The following is a 21,670-nucleotide window of genomic DNA, read 5'->3' on the forward strand; positions in this document are numbered from 1 at the left end:
TAGATATGCATTATTATTATTACCTGTATTATAGGTAAAGTAGACTAAAACATAGAAAGATTAAATCATTTTCTTAAGGCTGTGTGGTTAATCTGTCAACCTCAAGTGGTCCACCACCAGTTTCGACCCTTCATCTCTCTGCTGTACAACCTGCTATGTTATGTGTGACTTTCCTCAGACTTTATGCTACCTACTCTTTATACTGTAGAATAAAAATTAGCATCAATGTAGATTTTTATAGTAGGTATCCATTAATCATATATAAATATGAGAACTACAAGTCCTTCCCTCACATTTTCTGGAGTTTAATCCTACATTTACGAAGCTCATTAAAATTTTACTAATGGCCCTGCACATTGGAATACAATATCTATAGCATCACAAGAACATTAATTGAATAAGAAATAGATTACAGAGATCTAAAATATTAACCACATCCATGTTAACTAGGCCTTAATATAATTGTTGAACTGAGCTTCAAAGGAAATAGAAATCTAACAAAATCTTATTAAATGTCCTGAAGTAAAATACATTAAGAGCACATGAAACTTTGAAGCAACTGTTTTAAATATATATTTAATAGAAAGGTCTAACTTTTTAAATCTAATTTACTTTGTAAACTTATACTCAAATGTATATTTGTGGCATAGAGACATTTCATCCAGTTTCAAAAAAAATGAATTAAGATAGCATAAAAGAATACAATAATAATGCAAAGGAGGAAGAGAAGATAGGAAGAGAATGGGAAGGGAAAAAGGAAAGGGTAAGGACATATAAAAAGGCTAAGAATGAAATTGATATCTAAATGTATTTTGATGTTATATATCATATAATTGCAAATAGGCAGGTAACAAATTTCTCTCTACTCTTTCCATAACTCTATGTGAGAAAGGTAAGCTTAGTCAGTTACATAGTTTGCAGTGCCCACAAGGAAAAAGCAAGCTAATTTCTCAGGATAAGCACAATTGTTTCTAATATAAAAATTAGAAAAACATTTCTTCCTGGAAAATTATATAGGGTCCATAAGATACTGTATCCTTGCAATACATAAAAATGCAATAAATGTTATGAGATTGTGATATATCTATTACCATAGCATCACTTCAAAGGTCAATTCAGCAAAACCAATTCTGTGGGACAGTGGACATGTGATCCAGTGCAACCTGTAAATCTAACTTCATTCATAGATAACTTTTAGAAAAATGGGTGGGCTCATCTTCCAGGCAAATCCTACATAAAAATTGCTTCTCTGAGTGATGCTTTTGATAAAGTTCGTGACCATGCCTACCCTCGGGTGTGTCCTTGTAGACACCTACTCCAAGTTGTTAGAGAAGTAGTAACTTTGTTTAACAAAATTACTCAGCCAAGCCCAGTTTTTATCATCCTATGAAAAACTGAGCAACCTATTAAGGAAATCTGAATAGAGTAATATCCATCTCATTTCTGCTCAGAAATGTGCCAGATAAATTTATTTCACTGTGACCTATCAGCTCTCATTAAGCCAGCTTATGTACAATTACTGTGAAATGAGAAGTAATCAACCTCCTATGGTTACCTCTGCATGTTAAAATACTAAGCACAATGGGCTCCATATATGTTAGCTATTATTGCTGTTTATTCAGTAACTGCGTACTGTGTCCCAACACTCTGTACGGACTCTTTAGCCTCCAGTAAGGAAGGTCAATCTCTGCTCTCAAGAAAGAGATGGGAGATTATTGAGGGTAAGAAGGAGAAGACAGGCCAGGCGTATAGGGCAATATGAAAAAGGGTCAAAGGCATGAACAACATGTGGTATTTGGACGTCTAAATGCCTTTATTTGGTATGGCTATAAAGTATGAAAAGAGAGTTAGTCAGAGCTTACGCTGCAAATAAAGGCACATTATTTATTGAGCATCTCGTAAGTGCAATACACTACCCAGGAACACAAGGAGAAGCAACATGGAGTCACAGTCCTTGAAGGACAAGAAACTGAAACCTCTAATGAGAGTGAAGGGTCCTACAAAACAAGTAGTGACACTGCACAAGTGCTGCCCAAATCATCATGTTCTCATCCTTTACTTCCAATTCTTCCTGACATTAAAAAAAAAAAGGTGATTATGCAGATTCAACTTTAGAAAAAAGTTGCTACGGTCTAAATGTGTCAGAAATTGAATCCCTAATGCTTCCGTTTGGGGCCTAATAAGAGGTGGTTAAATCATGAAGTCTCTGCCCTCATGAATAGATTATTGTTGTTATCTCAGGAATGAGTTACTTATAGCAGGAGTGGGTTGTCATAAATCGAATCTGTCCACCCCCCCCCAGCTCTTTCATACACTCTCCTTGTCTTGCTATATGTCATGTAATGATACAGAAAAATGGCCTTTGCCAGCAAAATGGCCTTTGCCAGATGCTGGCACCTTGATATTGGATTCCCCAGCTTCCAGAACTGTCAATAAATAAATGTCTATTCTTTGTAAATTACCTGACATAAATTACCCAGTCTCAGATTTTCTGTTATAACGGCACAAAATGGACTAAGACAGACAATTATACTTCTTTCTGTCCCAAACAAGTGTGCACATCTAAATATTAAAGGTACTTTGGCACTCCCAGAAGAAGAGAACAATGAGGCAGTTCAATAAGCACTAAGCACCAGCTATGCACCAGATATTACAGGTTAGTGAGGATGCAAAGATGCAGTCCCTTCTCTCACAGAACTCATCCCCACTGAGGAAGTCAGAAGTCAGCTTTACTGTTAGGTTTAAAAGCCTGTCATTCCCTTCTCTGTGCCCTGCTATACCAACATACAGTCTTCACGTTAGGATCTATTTTTCAGTGTGTGTGTCTTCTCACTAGATTGAATCAAACCAAGTTTTAATGCACAGAGAGTAAAGAATGATTAATTCTGTGTAATGAGAATAAATATCCCAGTAACGGTGATATAATGAGAGCCTTGAACATAGGTACCATATCACCAAATTCTATCAGCAGTATAATCCAGATAGATGCATGAAAATGTATAGCATGTTTAAGATAAAATGGAATGGTTCACTTAAAGCAAAGGAATGATAGAAGAATATAAACTCAGAGGAGGACAAAGACTTCTATTTCCATAGCTACCACATCTCCGGTACTTAGTACAATGGCAGACACACAATAAACACTTAAGTAAATTCATTTAAGAAAATGAAGGCCAGGGACAACTCTCTTTAGAATCCCATACTGAGTTACAGCTCCTATTCCAAACACTAACAGAAAATGAAGTTAGGTTTTTAGTTAGAGAATATTATAAGTGGATAAATATTTTTTAGAAATATAATTCTGGTGGGGATGTGAATACAAAAACAAAAGGGTAATAGACTGGTAACAAAATTATATAAATAAAAGATAATTATAGTAAATCAGACAAGGAAAAAGGAGAAGCCTCATTAGTATCAAGAAAATGGAAAATCCAACAGGAAACAAACTCAAAAGGCCATTATACTCTGCTGAGAAGAGGCAGCTAGACTTGATAGGTATGTGCATCTGTGTTAGCCCCATTAATCTTATATAAAAGGTATTTTTAAAAAGGATGAAGAAATGCTTATGCGATTAGGATGGCACTAGTAAAGACACAGGATAGAGAAAAGGGCTTACTCCTGTGCTGTCTAGTAAGTGGACACTAGCCACTATGACTACTTAAAATCTTTTAAATTTAGCTTCTCAGTCAGAGTGCCTGCATTTCAAGAGTTCATGGCTATGTGTGGCTGTTGAATATCAGATATGATAGGACATTTCCATTACTGTAAAAAGTTCTATTAAACACTACTGCCATGACAAATAGGACTCATCGGGCTGGGAGACAGAATGTCTGTCTCTTGGTGAATCCAATTTGTCTTTGCTTTACTTTTCTCTGCATGGAGACTAGGAAGCAGGCATGTTGTGTGAGATATCTCCAGAAACAGGATTAAAACAGTAGAAGTGCTCACTTGTTCATGGCTTCCACACCTGCTTTGGAAGAAGAACTTGGTACTACAAAACCTGATCCAGTCTCAGCATAAATGGTCGTAATAGCAAGAAATGCTGCTCCTGAAATTTTAAAAGATAACACTACAGTTATATTAATTCATATCAGTAAGGTAATATTTACATCAATAGGATCTGATTCAATACAGTATAACAAAAATAAATGAAGCATTTTTAAAGAAGTCTACTAGCCTGAAATTAGTGTGAGTCATCTTGGAAAGTTGTTATGCCTTGCCATTAGTCTGGCTGTCTTTATGTGGTTCAGTTTGTTCATGGCATTCTACACATGGTGAGTCAATATAAAGCACCTCAGGGTCCTGTCTGGGGCATTTCCCTAAAATACCCTGTATGAGCAGCTGGACAAGACCTCTATTAACTAAACACTATTTAAACAAGAATAAATAACAATTAAAATAAAGTTGCCATGGACTTCTGTCCCTAGACTTATCCTCATTTTGCAAGCATCAGGGAAATTATCTAAAATATGTGATAAATTTTCAAATACAATAGACAGAAAAAAAGAAAAAAGAAAAGCGAATAAAATGAACCCTAAGATTTATTTTTTTGTTTTGTTTTGTTTTTAAAAAAAAAGGTACCACAAAGGAGGTACGGAGGAGGAATTCAGGCAGAAAATGGCATTGAGTTGAGAAGATTAAGGTAAAATTCTAGGAGGGAAGAAAAATAACAACTTCTAGGGAGCTGCAAACTAACAGCTCTCAAATCTCACATAGAGCACACAGGAGTTCTAAGCAACTTCACTGAACATTCAAGGCTTCTAGTTACCTTACTGAGAACCTATTGTGTTCCAGGAAGTGTTGACTTCTAATGTAGAGTGTCATTTTTAGTGAACCTTTATATAGCCAATTACTTTTTTTGTGTGTGGTGGTGGTACTGGGGTTCCTGGAAGCCCTTCTACCTCCGGGATACACTCCCACGGGATACACTCCCAGACCTATTTTTTAACTTTTTTATGTGGAAACAGGGTCTCTTAAGCCAGCGAGGCTGGCTCCGAACCAGCGCGATCCTCGTGTCTCCGCCTCCCAAGCGCGGGGATTACAAGCATGCACCACCACGCCCGGCTAGTCAATTACTTTTAAAAGAAATTAAAAAACAATTTTAAAAGTTTTATATTAACCTACTGTGTTAGTCAGTGCTACAACAATGTTGCAAAATACCTGAGAAAATCAACTTAAATGAGGAAAGACTTATTTTGGCTCATGGTTTTAAAGGAACTCATGGTTGGCTGGTTCTGTTGCTATGAGCCTGTGGTGAGACTAATCATATTGATTGGAAGGATGTGTTGGAATAAATCCACTGCACACCATGGCAGCCAGGAAGGGGACAGAAGGCTGAGGGAGGGAGGAAGAGGACAGGAGAAAAAAAGGAGAAGGAGGAGAAGGAGAAGGAGGAGAAGAGGAGGAGGAAGAGGAGAAAAAGGAAGAGGAGGAGAAGAAAAAGAGGAGAAAGAAGAGGAAAAGGAGAAGGAGAAGGAAGAGGAGGAGGAGAAAGAGGAGGAGGAAAGGGGGCCAGAGACAAAATACATCCTTCAAAGCCATTACCCAATGATCTACCTCTTCCAACCAGCCCCACCACCTAAAGTTTTGACAACCTCCTAACAGCACCAACAGCTAGAGAACCAAGCCCTTAACACACGAATCACTAATTGATATTCCAGATCCAAACTATAATATCTATGTCTTTACCCAATGATCTACCTCTTCCAACCAGCCCCACCACCTAAAGTTTTGACAACCTCCTAACAGCACCAACAGCTAGAGAACCAAGCCCTTAACACACGAATCACTAATTGATATTCCAGATCCAAACTATAATATCTATGTCTTTACCATTTCTGATATCAACTGTTCTTACTGAAAATAAGTTTCTAGATAGTATCATTTTCATTTAGCCTAAAGAAGGACACTCTGGCTAAATGTGAATTCAGGGTTGACAGATTTTTTTTAAAAAGATATTTTATCATCTTAAAGATGTCCTTCCATTGTCTTTCTTACATTGTTTCTGATGTCTCCTTTACCCCTACAGAACATCCAAAATGTATAAATGTATTTTTTTTAATTTGTAAAGCATATTTTTTAAAATTTCATTTTGAAAGAGTACAAAAAAAGTATTTTGAAGAACATCTAGGTAAGTCCCCCCCCCTCTCTTCTCCATATTTAGTTTCTCTTTCCCTTAGCATTTTTCAGAGTAGAAATAAAACTCAGCACATCCTGGAGAATGTGAGGGTGGGAGGAGGGGGCAGGAGAACCATTTTGAGGATATGAAAAACAAGAATGGTTGTGTTAGTCATTCTGGTAACTCCTTTTATAAATCAAACTCAGTTCTTCACATCTCTAAAAACTCCTGTGCTTCTCAAATCTTACTCTGAGAAGGGAGGGATGTCGCATATTAGCAGGCTCTATCACAATATATGAACAACAGATGCTAACTGCATTATTTTTATAAAAAATTATAAAAACTACTGAAAAAGTGACAGTGATTTATACAATAAAAAACAAAAGTTCCCAATTAAGATACAGATGTTTCCCCAACTGTAAGAAAAGAAGGCGCTAAACCATTATAATTTGTAGACCCAAGATGAAAACGATTACATTCTTCTCTTTTTTCCTGTAGCTTTTATTTTTCTCAGCCTAGAAATTCTGGATAGTCCATTTCTTAGAATAAAAATACTGTTCTTTTAACTTCCCAAATTAAAAAGAGGAAGTAAAAATGTCAAATTGCACTGTTTCAATGGGAATGAATGCTGCAAGGTGAGACAATTAGCAGCTTGACTTCAAAAAATGATCAATAGTACTTAGAAGTTCAAAGAAAAGAATTGCCAGATTCCTGGGGCTAGTCACAGATAAATTTCTCTTTCTGTAGAAAGGCCAATTATTTCTATTAAAATAATTGCCCATGAAGAAGTTTGTAAGTGGCAAGTTTCTAACAGTCCAGTGCAGACAACAAAAACGAATCTATGTTATTTAGTGAAGTCAAGAAAAATGGAGACAAAAAAGCAATAAATGAAAGAAATATTAGGGTAAAAAAAACTAATATGCAGAAAAAAATAGAACAAAACAGAGAGCTCAGAAATAATTTTTTGTAATTATGCTACAATCAAACTGATTTTTGACAAGAATGCAAGGAAACATGTATGGAGAAAGGACAATCTGTTTAATAAATGATGCTGGGAAAAAAGTGAGATATTCATATTTGGAAAAACAAAACTAGAATCCTATCTCTTGCTAGTTGCAAAAATCAACTCAAAATGCATCAGAGATCTAAATATAAGAGCTAAGACTATGAAACTACTAAAAGAAAACAGATGAAACACTTCAAGACACTGGTATGGGCAAAGATATTTTGGATAAGACCCCAAAAGCACAAATAGAGAAACGGGATTACATCAAGCTAAATAGCTTCTGCATAACAAAAGAAACAATGAAGGGAAGACACAACCAGTAGAATGAGAAAATATTTGCAAAATATTCATCTGATGAGGGATCCATATCCAGAATATACAAGAAACTGAAAAAAAAAAACTCAACAGCAAAACCACGATCTAAAATGGGCAAACAATCTGAACAGACATTTCTCAAATAAGGACATACAAATAAGCAAGAAGTGCAAAGTATATGAAAACAGTGCTTAACAGCACCAATCATCAAGGAAATGCCAATCAAAACTAAAATAAAGGTACCACCTCACCCCAGTTAGAATTAGGCACATAGCTGTACTAAGACATTTTAACAAATGTGTTAAATAGAATACATATGATGAAAAAAAACCAAAAAGTTACAAATGTTGGCAAAATGATGGAAAAGAGGAAACTCATACACTGTTGGTAGGAATGTAAATTTGTAGTACAACCATTATGAAAAACTAGAAGAAGATTCCTCAAAATAAAACTAAAAACAAATCTACATATGATCCATCAGTTTCACTATCAGTAATATACTCAAAGGAAGTATGTCAAAGAGATGTCTCTTTTCCCTTGTCATTGCTCTGTTCACAATAACCAAGAAATCAAATAAGTTTCTAATAGCCAGGCGTGTTGGTGCACACTTGTAATCCCCGTGCTTGGGAGGCTGAGACAGGAGGATCGCACGGGTTCGAGGCCAGCCTCGGATACTTAGTGAGGCTCTCAGGAACTTAGTGAGACCCTGTTTCCAAATAAAATATATATATATATAAAAAAAAAAGGTCTGTGAGTATAGCCCGGAGGTAGAAAGCCTCTGGGTTCCACCCCCAGTACCACCAAAAAATAAATAAATAAATAAGTTTCTATTGATAGACAAAGGGATAAAGAAAATGTGGTATATACATGCAACAAAATATTAGTCATAAAACTAAATGAAAATTTATTATTTGCGATAATGTGAATAAAATCGGAAGACATTATGTTAAGTGAAATAAGGCAAACACAGAAGACAAATACCATATTTTTCACTCACATGTTGAAGTTGCAAACGTTGATCACATAGAAGTTGAGAGAAAAGTAGTGACTAGAGGCTAGAAAGGGTAATGAGTATGGGGCATAGAGGAAAATCGAATCAGAGGTACCAAAATATAGTTAGACCCGATGAAATGTTACCAAAAAAGCAACACTGAACTCCTTCTCCTTCCTACACACAGGTGAATAGCTGTGTGCTGTTTTAACTCTTCTATTAGTGTTGCTGGGAATCTTACTACAATCATAAGAAGAGAAACTTCTCTTTTTGATTAGGGCCCAGGACAAACCTGTATCTCAGCCATTTTTTTAATAAAAGTCCAGACTCAAAGAAACCTAAAAATCTTCAATGCTCTAAAAGTTATCCAGAGGACTATATAACTTTTAAAGAAAATAAAGTAATAACTTATAAAAATATTATCTAATATGTAAGGACTTCTCGTTTAAACCTTTAATCTAAGACATCTTTACATAGGTTGGAACTTGAAAGTTTAATATAGTGGCATCAGGGTTCTGATTTTCCTAATCCATTTTAATTACAGGTCATAAGCTAAAGTTCAGATAATTGGTAATTCTTCCATATAAAAGGGGTAGTAAAAATACACTAATGGAGAAAACTAACATTATCCTTAATGGCTAACACTTATTGAGCACTAGTCTTGGCTAGACATTATTATTTAAAGAAGAGACTGAGGCACAGAGAAGTAACTTGTTCAAGACCACGGGATTAAGATGTGTCACAACTAGGAAGGGCCTAGGCTTTGTGGCTCTAAAACTGACACCCTTTACCACTATGTAAAGTAGCCTCTCTGAGAAATTGTCAATTGTATACTTTTTTTTTTTTTTTTTTTTTTTTTTGGTGGTACTGGGGGTGGAACCCAGAGGCTTTCTACCTCCGGGCTATACTCCCAGATCTATTTTATATTTTATTTAGAAACAAGGTCTCATTGAGTTGCTGAGAGCCTCACTAAGTAGCTGAGGCTGGCTTTGAACCTGTGCAATCCTCCTGTCTCAGCCGCCCAAGCGCGGGGATTACAAGCGTGCGCCACCATGCCCGGCTTCAATTGTATACTTTAAAAGAAAAAAAAATTGGGCCAAACATGGTGGTGTACCAGTACTTAGGTGGCTGAGCCAGAAGGATCACAAGTTTAAGGTCAGCCTCAACAACTTATTGAGGTCCTCTTTAAATTAGTAAGACCATATTTTTCCAGGCGCGATGATGCAAGCTTGTAATCCCAGCGTTTGGGAGGCTGAGACAGGAGGATCGCGGTTCACAACCAGCCTCAGCTACTTAATGAGGCCCTTGCAACTCAGTGAGACCCTGTTTCAAAATATAAAAAATAGGGCTGGGAGTGTAGTTTGGAGGCAGAATGCCCCCTAGGTTCCATCCCTAATACTGCAAAAAAAAAAAAAAAAATAGTAAGACCATGTTTCAAAAATAAAAAAAAAGGTGAGGGGTATAGCTCAAAAGTAGAATACCCACCCCAGGTTTAATCCCCAGTAAAAAAGAAGACGAAGACAGAGATGGAGACAAATGGAGACAAAGCCAACTACTAGGAAGGAGGAGAAGAAAGATGAGAAGAGGAGGAGGAGGAGGAGGAGGAGGAGGAGGAGGAGGAGGAGGAGGGAGAGAAAGAAGTATTCCTTTTCAGAATTCCTTAATTATCTTACTTTCCATTATCTTCACAAAGCAGGAATGTAAGGTACACTAGCAAGGTAACTCTAGGAAAAAGTAATTTGTAAAAGATTTAACATTGCTGTAATAAATTTTAACTTATTATTTAAAATATGCTCTTAAGTACTATTTAAATGCACCCACTGTTGTAAACAAACCCTGGACACAATATGAATGCACCCACACACATGGTTCTTTACACTTTGAAATGGAATCAGTATGTGCCTGCATTCGCACCACCCACAAGTGTGCAAAGCCTATTCTGCTCTACTCTTCCTGTTTCTGCAACAAGGTGCACTTGCCTTCATTCGAGAAGATCACCTAAAATGACTGGTCATCTTCTTTTCCCTCCAATAGTAAAGCCAAACGGCATCACTGAAGAGATGTTACCTTGCCCAGCGTCGTGGTGCACACTTGTAATCCCCGCACTTGGGAGGTGGAGACAGGAGGATCGCTCAGGTTTGAAGCTAGCCTTGCGATGATGAAGAAAGTACAATACGTATGGATTGGAAATAAGAATGCTGACATTTTGTTTTGGCATTTATAGTTCACATATTATATATTCAAGAGAACAGCAAGATGGTTAAAAACCTTGTGTTTTCTTTATAATAACGTAACTGAACTACAAGAGTGAAAGAATGCATTTTATTTAATTCAATGCTTCTAAAACCTAACCTTGAAAAGTATCCTTTTTTTCTTTTTGTGTTCCTTGTCCAGTTGGTAATTTACATTTATTCTCTTCCTCTAGCCCAATGCTGCAGGTTTAATTCCAATAATACCCATCCTATCCATAATTCCTCTAACAAACAGACACTTCTTACTTTTTTTGTCCCTTCATTTTATGCGATTAATCTGCCAGGAGAGTGACGTTTCCCTCCATTTCCCTGACACAGACTCGCCATGACATTCCTTCTGAAAACTTCTTACTCCTATAGCTCGACCTCTTCCTTGTTGCCCCTTTCCTCCTAGTTATTGCTGATTAGGGGAAGCATCTGGTTTTTATTTTCTGCGATATTTCTCTGTGCATGCCGCGTTGCAAGTACCGATCCCACTCTTGACGGCTCCAGTAGTGGCCTGGCTACACGGTAGACTGATCCAGACCTCAGTGGCTCAAGCAGCAGCCTTGCTTGCTCATGGGAGGCCCCAATTCTAGTCTCGCTGGCCCCGACACCAGCCTAACCCCTCGGCTGGCTCCGATCCCAGCCTCGGTGGCCCCAGCACCGGCCTAGCCTCAAGGCAGGCTCCGATCCCGGCCTCGGAAGCCTCGGGAGCGGCCTTGCCTCACAGCAGGCTCCGATCCCAGCCTTGCTGGCCCCGGCACCAGCCTAACCTGTTGGCAGGCTCTGATCCCAGACTCAGAGGCCTCAGTAGCGGCCTTGCCTCACGGCAGGCTCAGTCCTATTTTTTTATTCTCTATTTTAAAACAGGGTCTCACTGAGTTGCAAAGGGCCTAAGTAGTAAACCACAATCCTCCTGTCTCAGCCTCTCGAATGTGCCACCACACCCAGCTAAATTCTTTAAATTTTCTAGGCTTTTATGTGTTTTTTCATGTAGATGCACATGTATAACTTTAAAGCAACTTGCATATCTAATAATTTGTTTTGATACTAAATATTGAAGTCATATTTTATTGTCAATTTTATTTTACAGATAAGAAAACAGAGTAGTAAATGTATCATGATTTACTAACTGTCCAATTATCAGGTATAAACTATGTGATCATGACTAGAACAAAATCACAGCTCTTTTTTCCTATTACACAACTTATAACTAACAAAAAATTAATTATGTCAGTCACCAATTTTAATAATAATGGTTAATATTTATTGCATATTTAGTAAACCATAGTTTCTGGTCTGTAAAAGTGGGTATTAAAGGTATGTAATAAAATAGGTGGTAGAAATTACAGGTATATAACAAAATAGAGAGTCATAATGCACAGTTAATCTTGATTTTAGTTTTTGTGTTTTGGTACTGAGATTTGAACCCAGGAGCATTCTTCCACCAAACTACATTCCCAACCCTTTTTATTTATTTTTTTTTTTTGAAAACAAGATCTCACTAGGTTGCCAAGGCTGTCCTCAAATTTGTGATCCTCCTGTCTCAGCCTCCCAAGTACTGCGATTATAGGCATGTGCCACTACACCTGGCTAGCCTTTTATAATATATGAAAAGAAGACTGTATGCTTTAGCCATCTATATCTATAAATGGGAATAAAAGAGAACTTACCTTACAGGAGCACTGCAAGCATTAAATGAAGTTAAAGAAGTATTTATCACTTAGAATAAAACCTGATATAGACCAAGCACTCAATAATAAGTTTACAAAATTAAAGAAGAATAAAATTTGGTTAAAATTAAGGCATGTCCTTAAAAATATTTCTTCACTTTTTGCTTATTCCATTTTCTACCACCTGTTGTGATATACCTTTATTTATTATGTTTGTTAAATAATTATAAAACTTTAGTAATCGCAAAATTTCTATATGGTCTTATGTGGAAGAAATGCCATCTTTCTAGTATAAACCAATTCAAGTGATTTAATGACTAAAATTAGTCCAAAATCAATCATAATATTTGGGTAGGCTGGCATATGTATATTTTTAGTTGATATGTGTAAAAGAAACCAAATTTAAGAAAAATTAGTTTTCTTAGATGAGAATCCAAATGTATTTTTATGTAAGACAATAGTGGATATAAAGCCAACATTTTTACCTGAATGTTAAATAATTTAAGATTCTGAATACAATCAAACATGAAGACTACTACACTGTGTTAAGATCAATCTTTTTCTAATGTCTTTGATAGTGACACATAATCTATTTCCAAAAAGACAGAGGACTGCCAGAATAGTTGTAAAAGAAAAAGCAACTTCTGCAATATAAACTTCCTTCAAATCCTTGGCTGATATCTGAACTAAGTAAACACAAGAATGGCTCTAAGAAACTCAATGAAAGTAACAGCTGGAAACTGAAAAATTGAGCCTTCAGAAAAGTTTAGCAAAACAAACCCAGCAATATGAAAACAGATAATGCATCGTAACCAAGCAAAATTTAACCTAGGAAATCAATGTTAGTTTAGTTTTTAGAATTAATTGTTGCATTTCATCTTGACAAGCTAAAAAATATGACCATCTTGATAAATAGAGAGCTTGATAAATTCAGTATCTATTCATAATTTTTTCAAAGCTATCAGCAAACTAGCGTAGAAAGAAAATCCTGGTAAAAGGTATTTATAAAAACCTACAAGTAAACCACAACTGATGATGAAAGTCTAAGTGTTTTTCTTTTGATATGAGAAAGAAATGTATTTGACTTGCTCTTGCTATCAGGGAGAAACAGGGATGAGTTTTCACCACTGCTATTCCACACTGTAGTAAATGTCCCATCCATTAAAAAAAAAAAAAAAGAAAAATGACAGGAAAGAAAGTAAAAGGTATACATATTGGAAAAAATTAGAAAATTACTTTATCAACAGCATCTTCACCAATGTAAAAAAAAAAAAAAAACAAAGGAATCTAGAAGAAAAGCTACTAGAAATATTAAATGAGATTAACAAGTTCCCAGGAAAATGATCAACATACAAAACAAATTCATTGTGTTTCTAAATGCTACAAGCTAACAACTGAAGAATAAAATTTAGAAAACACGACATGAAATTATACCAAAAATATAAAATACTTTGAGAGAAAGTTAACAAAACATACACAAGAGCTGTACTTTGAAAACATCAAAACATTGCTGATAGAAATTAAAGACGACCTAAACATAGGAAGGAGAGATGGGGAGGGAATGGGGTGGGGATCGGGTTGGGGTTGACTGGGTGATGTGTGCATGTATGTCTACAAAAGTTTGTATCCTACTATGATGTATGAATACAGTGCACCAATAAAAAATTAAAAAAATAAAAATAAAAATAAAATTAAAAAAAAGAAATTAAAGACGACCTAAATACCTTATACAAACATTAACTTCAAATGGATCATAGACCTAAATGGTAAGAATCGAAACCAAAAACTGCCACAGAATACATAATTACTTGTCGCTTTGGATCAGGAAAAGATTTGTTACACCTCAAAGATGAGTCATGAAAGAAAAGTTGCTTAAGTTGGACATCATCACAAGTAAAAATCATTTTTCTTCAGATGATATTGTGAATGATATGAAAAGTCAAGCCACAGAATGAGAAAGAATACTTTTAAAACACATATCTGATAAATAAACTTCTAGCCAGAATAAAATATAACTTTTTAAATCTAATGGCAAGAAGAAAGAAACCCAATTATTTAAACTAACAAAAGATGGATACAAACACTTAATCAAAAAATACATACCGACAACAAGTAAGCACATGAAAAGGTGGTTGGCATCAGTAGAGTATGGATGAAGAGCTACCACATACTCCTAAAATTTACAGATTAACAATAGCAAATATTGGCAAGGATGTTGCAACTTATAAATTACTATTGGAATACACTGTGGAAGAGACAATTTGGAAAGCATAATTTAAAATTTCTCTGCTCATCAATACACATTCAAGGAAACAAAAAAGCAAACCCTATATACTGGGAGAAAATATTCTAAATGCATACTATATCTGACAAAGGAATCAGTCCATATAATATGAAGAAATTCTACAAATCAATAGTCAAAAGGCAAACAGCTCAATTGAAAAAAAATGGTCCTGAGACAGGAGGATCGCACAAGTTTAAAGCCAGCCTCAGCTACTTAGTGAGGCCCTGTTTTCAAATAAAGTATAAAACAAGTCTGAGAGTATAACCTAGAGGTAGAAAAGCCCCTGGATTCCACCCCCAGTACCACACACACACACACACACACACACACACACACACACACACAAAATAGTTCCAAGGAGAATTAGAATTGAGTGGATTGGATTATAGCAGGAGAAAACTTTTTTTTTTTTTTTTTTTTTTTGCTGTATTGGGGATGGAACCCAGGGGCATTCTACCTCCGAGCTATCCCCAGCCCTATTTTTTTTTCTTTATTTTGAAACAAGGTCTCACTGAGTTGCAAAGGGCCTCACTAAGTAGCTGAGGCTGTCTGTGAACAGCAGCCCTCCTGTCTCATCCTCCCGAATGCTGGGATTACAAGCGTGTGCCACCATGCCCAGTAGGAGAAAACTTTTGAGGAAGATAGAAATATTATTTTTACTGGGGTAATGGTGCCTAAGTATATGTGTTTATCAAGTATACATGTAAGATCTGTGCATTTACTATATGTAATTTTTACCTCAAATTTAGCAAGCTAAGAATAGTATGCTAAAGCTATATTAAAACTGATTTATTTTTCTTTATCTATATTTAAGCTTATAATATTCTTGTGTTTCATACCATCTCCAAACTGGTATATGAAACACTTTAAAAATTATAAAGTATAACTTGCCGTAAACTCATGTTTGTGTGCCCCTAAAATGCATACACTGAAACACTAATGTAAGGAGGGGAGTTCCGTAACACAATTAATGTTTATTACACAATGAGGGTGAAGCCCCATGCTAAGAATGCCCTTATAAAAGGAGGAAGATGTTTTCCTGGATACACACATCAAGGAAAGGTCATTCAAGGACACAGCTAGGAAGAGGGACCTCACCCAAACCTTGTTCATGCCAACACTCAGGAATTCAGCCTGCAGACCACAAAAAATAAATGTTTTTAAGTCCCCCAAACTATGGTAATGGGCTATAGCAGCTGAATTAACTAAAATAATTATTAATGCTACTTCAACAAAATAGTCTCTACTATCTATTAAAAATCATCTCTGTGAGTTTCAAAAGGTACCTATTGTTTCCAGTAATTTAGGATTTAACATAATAATTCTGTATTTATCCTATCCATCTATTTTTAACCTTGTGGATCTAAAAGCACACGGGGCTAAAGTTTGCCCAAATTTCCAAAATCGTTTACTTGTTCATAATTGTTAATTTTGTATCACTGGTGCTTATTCTCTAATTCTAGCTTCTCTGTCCCTGCTAAGGCCATCCTGCTCTCAATCTTTGGTCATCTGCTGTCTCCTCCCAGTGCACACCATCACCAGTTCCTGCCTCTAGCAAGTGACTTTCTAGCCTACATTTTCTGGTGTTCTCATCTTCAGGAGTCTAACTACCTCCCTGTCTTTCCTTGATTTACTTCTTAGATGTTAGGCCATCCAACATACTTCTTTCTGATCACAGATTACCATATGCTGCTGCCCCCGAACCAAGATCCAGATTTACCAACAATGGCATACTAGAGAGCTCATTCGCACTTGAGTCCCTCATTGTTGATCCACTGCCAGAATAGATGCTTTGCACTGTACTCTCCTCAACCCAGGGGCCCAAGTTCTCCTAACACTGTCAGGTGACAACATCAATAACTGACAGGAACCTTGGAAGAATAAGAACTGGCTCCTATCTTTTAAAAAGTCTTACCTAATACATTTTTAATGAAGCCCATAGAATTTTAATCCAATGTGAAGAATAAAAATAGATCAAAGTCTATGTTAAAATGAAAGACAATAATGAGAAAAGAGAGTCAGAGAGAAATCTAAGGATCAAAGAGATGGGCAAGGAAAGAAATAAAAGAGATAGTGAGGCAGAGAAAAAGAAAACGATGAAAGAGATGGAGACAGAGAAATAGAGCAGCACAAATGAAGTGCTCACATAGAAAGATAGAGACAAAAGCAAGAGGTGGGGAGAGAGAAAATCAGACAGAAGCGGAGAGAGAGAGAAATTTAGACGTTCAAACATTAAGCTCAGAGAAGGGGAGAGAGCGTAGTCATCCCACTCCCGGAAGTCACCCCACCACTCCCTGGTCTCCTTCCCCAATTAAATCCCTCTCTTCTGGTGAAAAAAAAGTATCATACAAACTTCAGATCTAAATCCATCCACCGTTTGTGATGTGAACAAGTGGCCAGGGATTTCAATTTCAGTGAGCACACGGGGAAAGGATGGAAGTTACTGGTATCATGAAGAAGAAACTGTGCTTCTCTATGTCACCCTTCTGTCTATTTCTACATCCTTTCTCAAGCTAGTTTGATGATTATCCAACTGTACTGAAGAAGACACTGAAACTCCTAAGCCAAAGGCTTATGTACCAGAGGGAGGAAAGTGGCCAGCCACCGGCCTACTTCCTCCCCTCACACCTTGAAAGTCTTTCTCAGAGGAGCCTGAAGATTGTCCCTTTGTCCCTGCTTCCTCTGACAGTCTGCCTTCCCTTTCAAGGCACAAACCCAGCTGATTTGGGGACAGTCTTGGCCTCCTCTGCTTCAGACCTGGGACACAAAAATCTGCAGTGACCTAAACACGTCTGCCCTTCCCCTCCACCAGGCCTCTCTCTCCAGGATGTTTCCATTTCCTTCTCCCTCCCTTTCTCCACATCTAGAATTTTTTAAACAGCCCAAAGTGCATCTCACTCCTCAACCTGATCACTGACCCTAATGAGAGTCATTCCTGTCTTTGAATTTTATGTGGACTAGAAACATGCATATTTATTATGGTTTATATGGTTTATATCATATATTATATAATTATTTAAGTATCTTTTTCATTACATTGAGTTGTACAAGTACAGACTCTTTTTTTTTTCTTTTTTCTCTTTCTTTTTTTTTTGTGTGGTACTGGGGATGGAACCCCCAGGGGCATTCTATCTCTGAGCTACACTTCCAGCCCTATTTTTTAGTCTTTTTATTTTTTTTATTTTTATTTTATTTTATTAGTTTTGTGGGTCTGTGGTACTGGGAGTAGAACCCAGAGGCTTTCTGTCTCTGGGCTATACTCCCAGACCTATTTTATATTTTATTTGGAAACAGGGTCTCACTAAGTTGCTGAGAGCCTCACTAAGTAGTTGAGGCTTCAAACCTGTGTTATCCTTCTGTCTCAGCCTCCCAAGCACTGGGATTACAAGCATGTGACATCACGCCCAGCTTAGTCTTTTTATTTATTTATTTATTTATTTATTTATTTATTTATTTATTTATTTTGCGGGTCTGGGGATGAAACCCAGGGGCATTTGACCTCCAAGCTACACCCCTTGCCCTATTTTTTTTTTTATTTTAAAAAAGAGTCTCAGTCAGTTGCAGAGGGCCTCACTAAATAGCTGAGGCTGTCTGCAAACCGCGATTCTCCAGTTTCAGCCTCCCAAATGCTGGGATTACAAGGGTGTGCCACCATGCCCGGTTTAGTCTTTTTATTTTTAAAACAGGGTCTCACTGAGTTGCAAAGGGCCTTGCTAAGTAGCTGAGGCTCCTGAACACTGGGATTACAAACATGAGCCACTACGCCCGCTTGGACTGTCTCTTACTTTTTTAAGTATCCCATGGCTTAGTACTGAACTTCTACTAAGTACTGAACCTGTAACCCTAACAGTAGGAGCCCAATCACTGTGGGAAGAATGGACCAACATACCTTTCTGTGCTTTAATAAGTTGCTTTCCAATCTCTAGTGTCACGTAGGCCGTGCCATTTAGAACTATGTCCGTTATGGTCTTCCAAGCATTCGGAGATAGTCTTTCAGTAGGAGAAATAAAATTCCCTGCTGCATTGTTTATCACCACCTAATAAAGGAATAAAGAAACTTCTGGATGAAGACGAACATTTTCCCTCCAGGGCTTTTATTTTTGAAGCTTATTGATCTAACTAGTACAATACAGCTGAAGCTCATAGTGAGCTATAAAACAATTATCATGAGACTTGGTTCAGTTTTATGTTTCTTGAGTCTGTGTAAAGCTCTTTAGCCATCTTTAAATTAAGGTAGACTCTATTACTATGAAAACAAATTAAACAAATTAAGCATATTTATCATGTAACTATACTCCAAAAAACATCTCAAAAATGCCTTTTAATTTCTGGCATCTTTTGTGTGTATGTGTGTGTGTGTGTGTGTGTGTGTGTGTGTGTGGTACTGGGGTGGAACCCAGAGGCTTTCTACCTCCAGGCTATACTCCGAGACCTATTTTATACTTTATTTGGAAACAGGGTCTCACTAAGTTGCTGAGAGCCTCACTCAGTAGCTGAGGCTGGCTTCGAACCTGTGCGATCCTCCTGCCTCAGCCTCCCAAGAGCGGGGATGACAAGCATGCAGCACCATACCCAGTGATTCTGGCATCATTTTAACATAAAGAATTTCTTTGTTGCTGACCTGTTTTTTTTGTTGTTGTTGTTTTTGTTGGTTTTCACTATCAACTGCTTAGCTCTACAGCAGACTTGCTATTATTAGTTTGTCCAAAAAATCCTACACATAGAAAACATGAGAAAGTCTTCTGTTTGCGACTATTGGAAGAAATGGCTTCCTGCTAATACATGTACTAAATAACAAAAAAGTCTCATTCATATATCAGGTCTTACAAGGAGAAATTTGGAATTTCATGTAGTTTTCCTTGTTTGTACTGTTTTCCTCCAATGAAAGATAATCAAAAGTTATTACTAAAAGCTAAGACCATGAATCATTTAAACTAGATATTGTGCTCTTGGAAAACTGCTCTTGTTATGTCGTAATCTTATCAAATAAAGTAAAATCAAATTTGTTCTATTATAAGTGCATTTTTAAAGTATTTCTGAAAGAAAGTGGTATAGCAGTCCACTTACTTTTTTTCTTGCTCTAAACAGAGCTGGTATTTTCCTAGAAACAGAAAATAAGTGCTTCTCATTATAGTTCTTGTTTGTGTCTATAGTGTATTCCCTTTGTGCACAATAGAGGGTGCTATCAAGGCTGTCAACATCAAGAGCCTAGTACTCTGGCCCCATCGCCATGATGCTTACATCAGGATGGCCTGCGACTTTGATCAGCTCCATCACCGCATCGTGAACCATAGCAGGATCCCTCACGTCGCACTGAACTGCATGAACCTGCAAAACAACAGAGAGAAAAAGGAATCCTACAGTTCCTAGGCTTCCTAAAGCAAAAACATGAGCAAATTATTCAAACATGTTATGGGATTCAAATCTAATTTAAATGACTGCTTTTAAACATACCTTATTTCCAGTTTGAGAAGAGATTTCTTCTGCAGTAGCTTTTAAAACATCAATCTTCCTAGAAATAAACACATAGTACACTGAATGAGTTCTGAAATAACTTTATATTATCATATTTGATATGATATTCATATTCTTAAAGACTACAGAGAATTTATAGCTTAAAGGCAAACATTGCTAAGAAAGTATGTAAATTGTCTCTACACACAAACCAACTTGAATGAATTCACTTTCTGAAAGTTAATTTAAACAATTTTTATATATCTGATAGTAAGTCATTGAATTAATCACTTTTGTACCAGTTACTTTGGCATTATCTACTCAAAGATTTAAATTATTTTCTTAATTACAATCATTGCATCTATTCTCTTGCCCAAGCCAGTTTTGCAAAGAAAATACATTCATGCTATAATATTGATAAGTGTTATAGTAAACCTAGGGTCTTAGACAACCTATACGTATTCAGAATCATATGTCCTTAAAGGAAACACAAAAAATAAACCATGAATACAAATTATGTGGTATTAAAATGAAAATATTTTTTTGCAGTACTGAGAATGGAACCAGCGACATTCTACCTCCAAGCTACACCCCCAGCCCTATTTTTTATTCTTTATTTTGAAACCAGGTCTCACTGAGTTGCAAAGGGCCTCACGAAGTAGCTGAGGCTGTCCTTGAACTGCCATCCTCCAATTTCAGCTTCCCAAATGCTGGGATTACAAACATGTGCCTCCATGCTCAGCTGAAAATAATATTTTTAAGCTCGAAAAAGCATAACAGTATAAAAAATGAGAGACCTGTGTTGGGCATGGTGACTCATGCTTATAATCTCAGTACTTAGAAGGTTGAGACAGGAAGATTAAAAGTTTGTAGCTAGCCTTAGCAACTTAGTGAGGCCTTCCACAGCATAAGACCCTATTTCAAAATAAAGTAGGGCTGGGGCTATAGATTGAATATAGAATTCCCTTGGGTTCAATCCCCATTACCACACACACACACACACACAAAAAAAAAAAAAAAAAAAAAAAAAAAAAAACTGTTGTGGCCAATTAGCATTTGTGAGTGACTTAGTGACTGCCATTAGATGACCACTTGATCTATGTAAAATTCTAAAACTTTACACCCATTCAAACTTGTAGAAGGGTGGATATTGTGGCCAAACTTACACAGTTGTAGGGTACTAAGATATACCTAATAAGAAGAAATTTCTTCCATATGGTTTTATTTTTTCTGATTTTATCACAACAGGTATTTCGAACTATCTATCCATCTTAAAGAAAATGGAAGGCCAATACAGTGGCACAGATGGGAAGATCACGGTTCGTGGAAAGCCTCAGATACTTAGTGAGGCCCTCCGTAACTTAGTGAAACCCTCTTTCAAAATAAAGAATAAAAATATAGGACTGGGGTGTAGCTTGGAGGCAAAATGTCCCCGGGTTCCATACCCAGTAAAGAGAGAGAGAAAGAAAGAAAGAAAGAAAGAAAGAAAGAAAGAAAGAAAGAAAGAAAGAAAGAAAGAAAGAAAGAGGAAAGATTATATCCACTATCTTGTTAAAACGTTAATTATTAATTGAAGCAGTAATCATAATCACTCC

The 21,670-nt window shown here is 36.7% G+C and overlaps 1 protein-coding gene across 1 annotated transcript in view; it reads right to left on the minus strand.

The window, feature by feature from the left end:
- Nucleotides 1-21,670, minus strand: part of DECR1 (2,4-dienoyl-CoA reductase 1) — a gene marked incomplete at its 3' end in the record, with an annotated part of 41,450 nt that overhangs the window by 3,205 nt on the left and 16,575 nt on the right. The window contains exons 3-6 of the mRNA XM_080693642.1: nt 20,076-20,133; nt 19,863-19,949; nt 18,511-18,658; nt 3,949-4,048 (exon numbers count right to left, since the gene is read on the minus strand). Of these exons, the coding sequence (XP_080549768.1) occupies nt 3,949-4,048; nt 18,511-18,658; nt 19,863-19,949; nt 20,076-20,133 (393 nt within the window). The remainder of the gene's footprint in view (nt 1-3,948; nt 4,049-18,510; nt 18,659-19,862; nt 19,950-20,075; nt 20,134-21,670) is intronic.

This window comes from Muscardinus avellanarius (genome assembly GCF_963383645.1).
Source record: "Muscardinus avellanarius genome assembly, chromosome: 4".
Taxonomy (NCBI): domain Eukaryota; kingdom Metazoa; phylum Chordata; class Mammalia; order Rodentia; family Gliridae; genus Muscardinus; species Muscardinus avellanarius.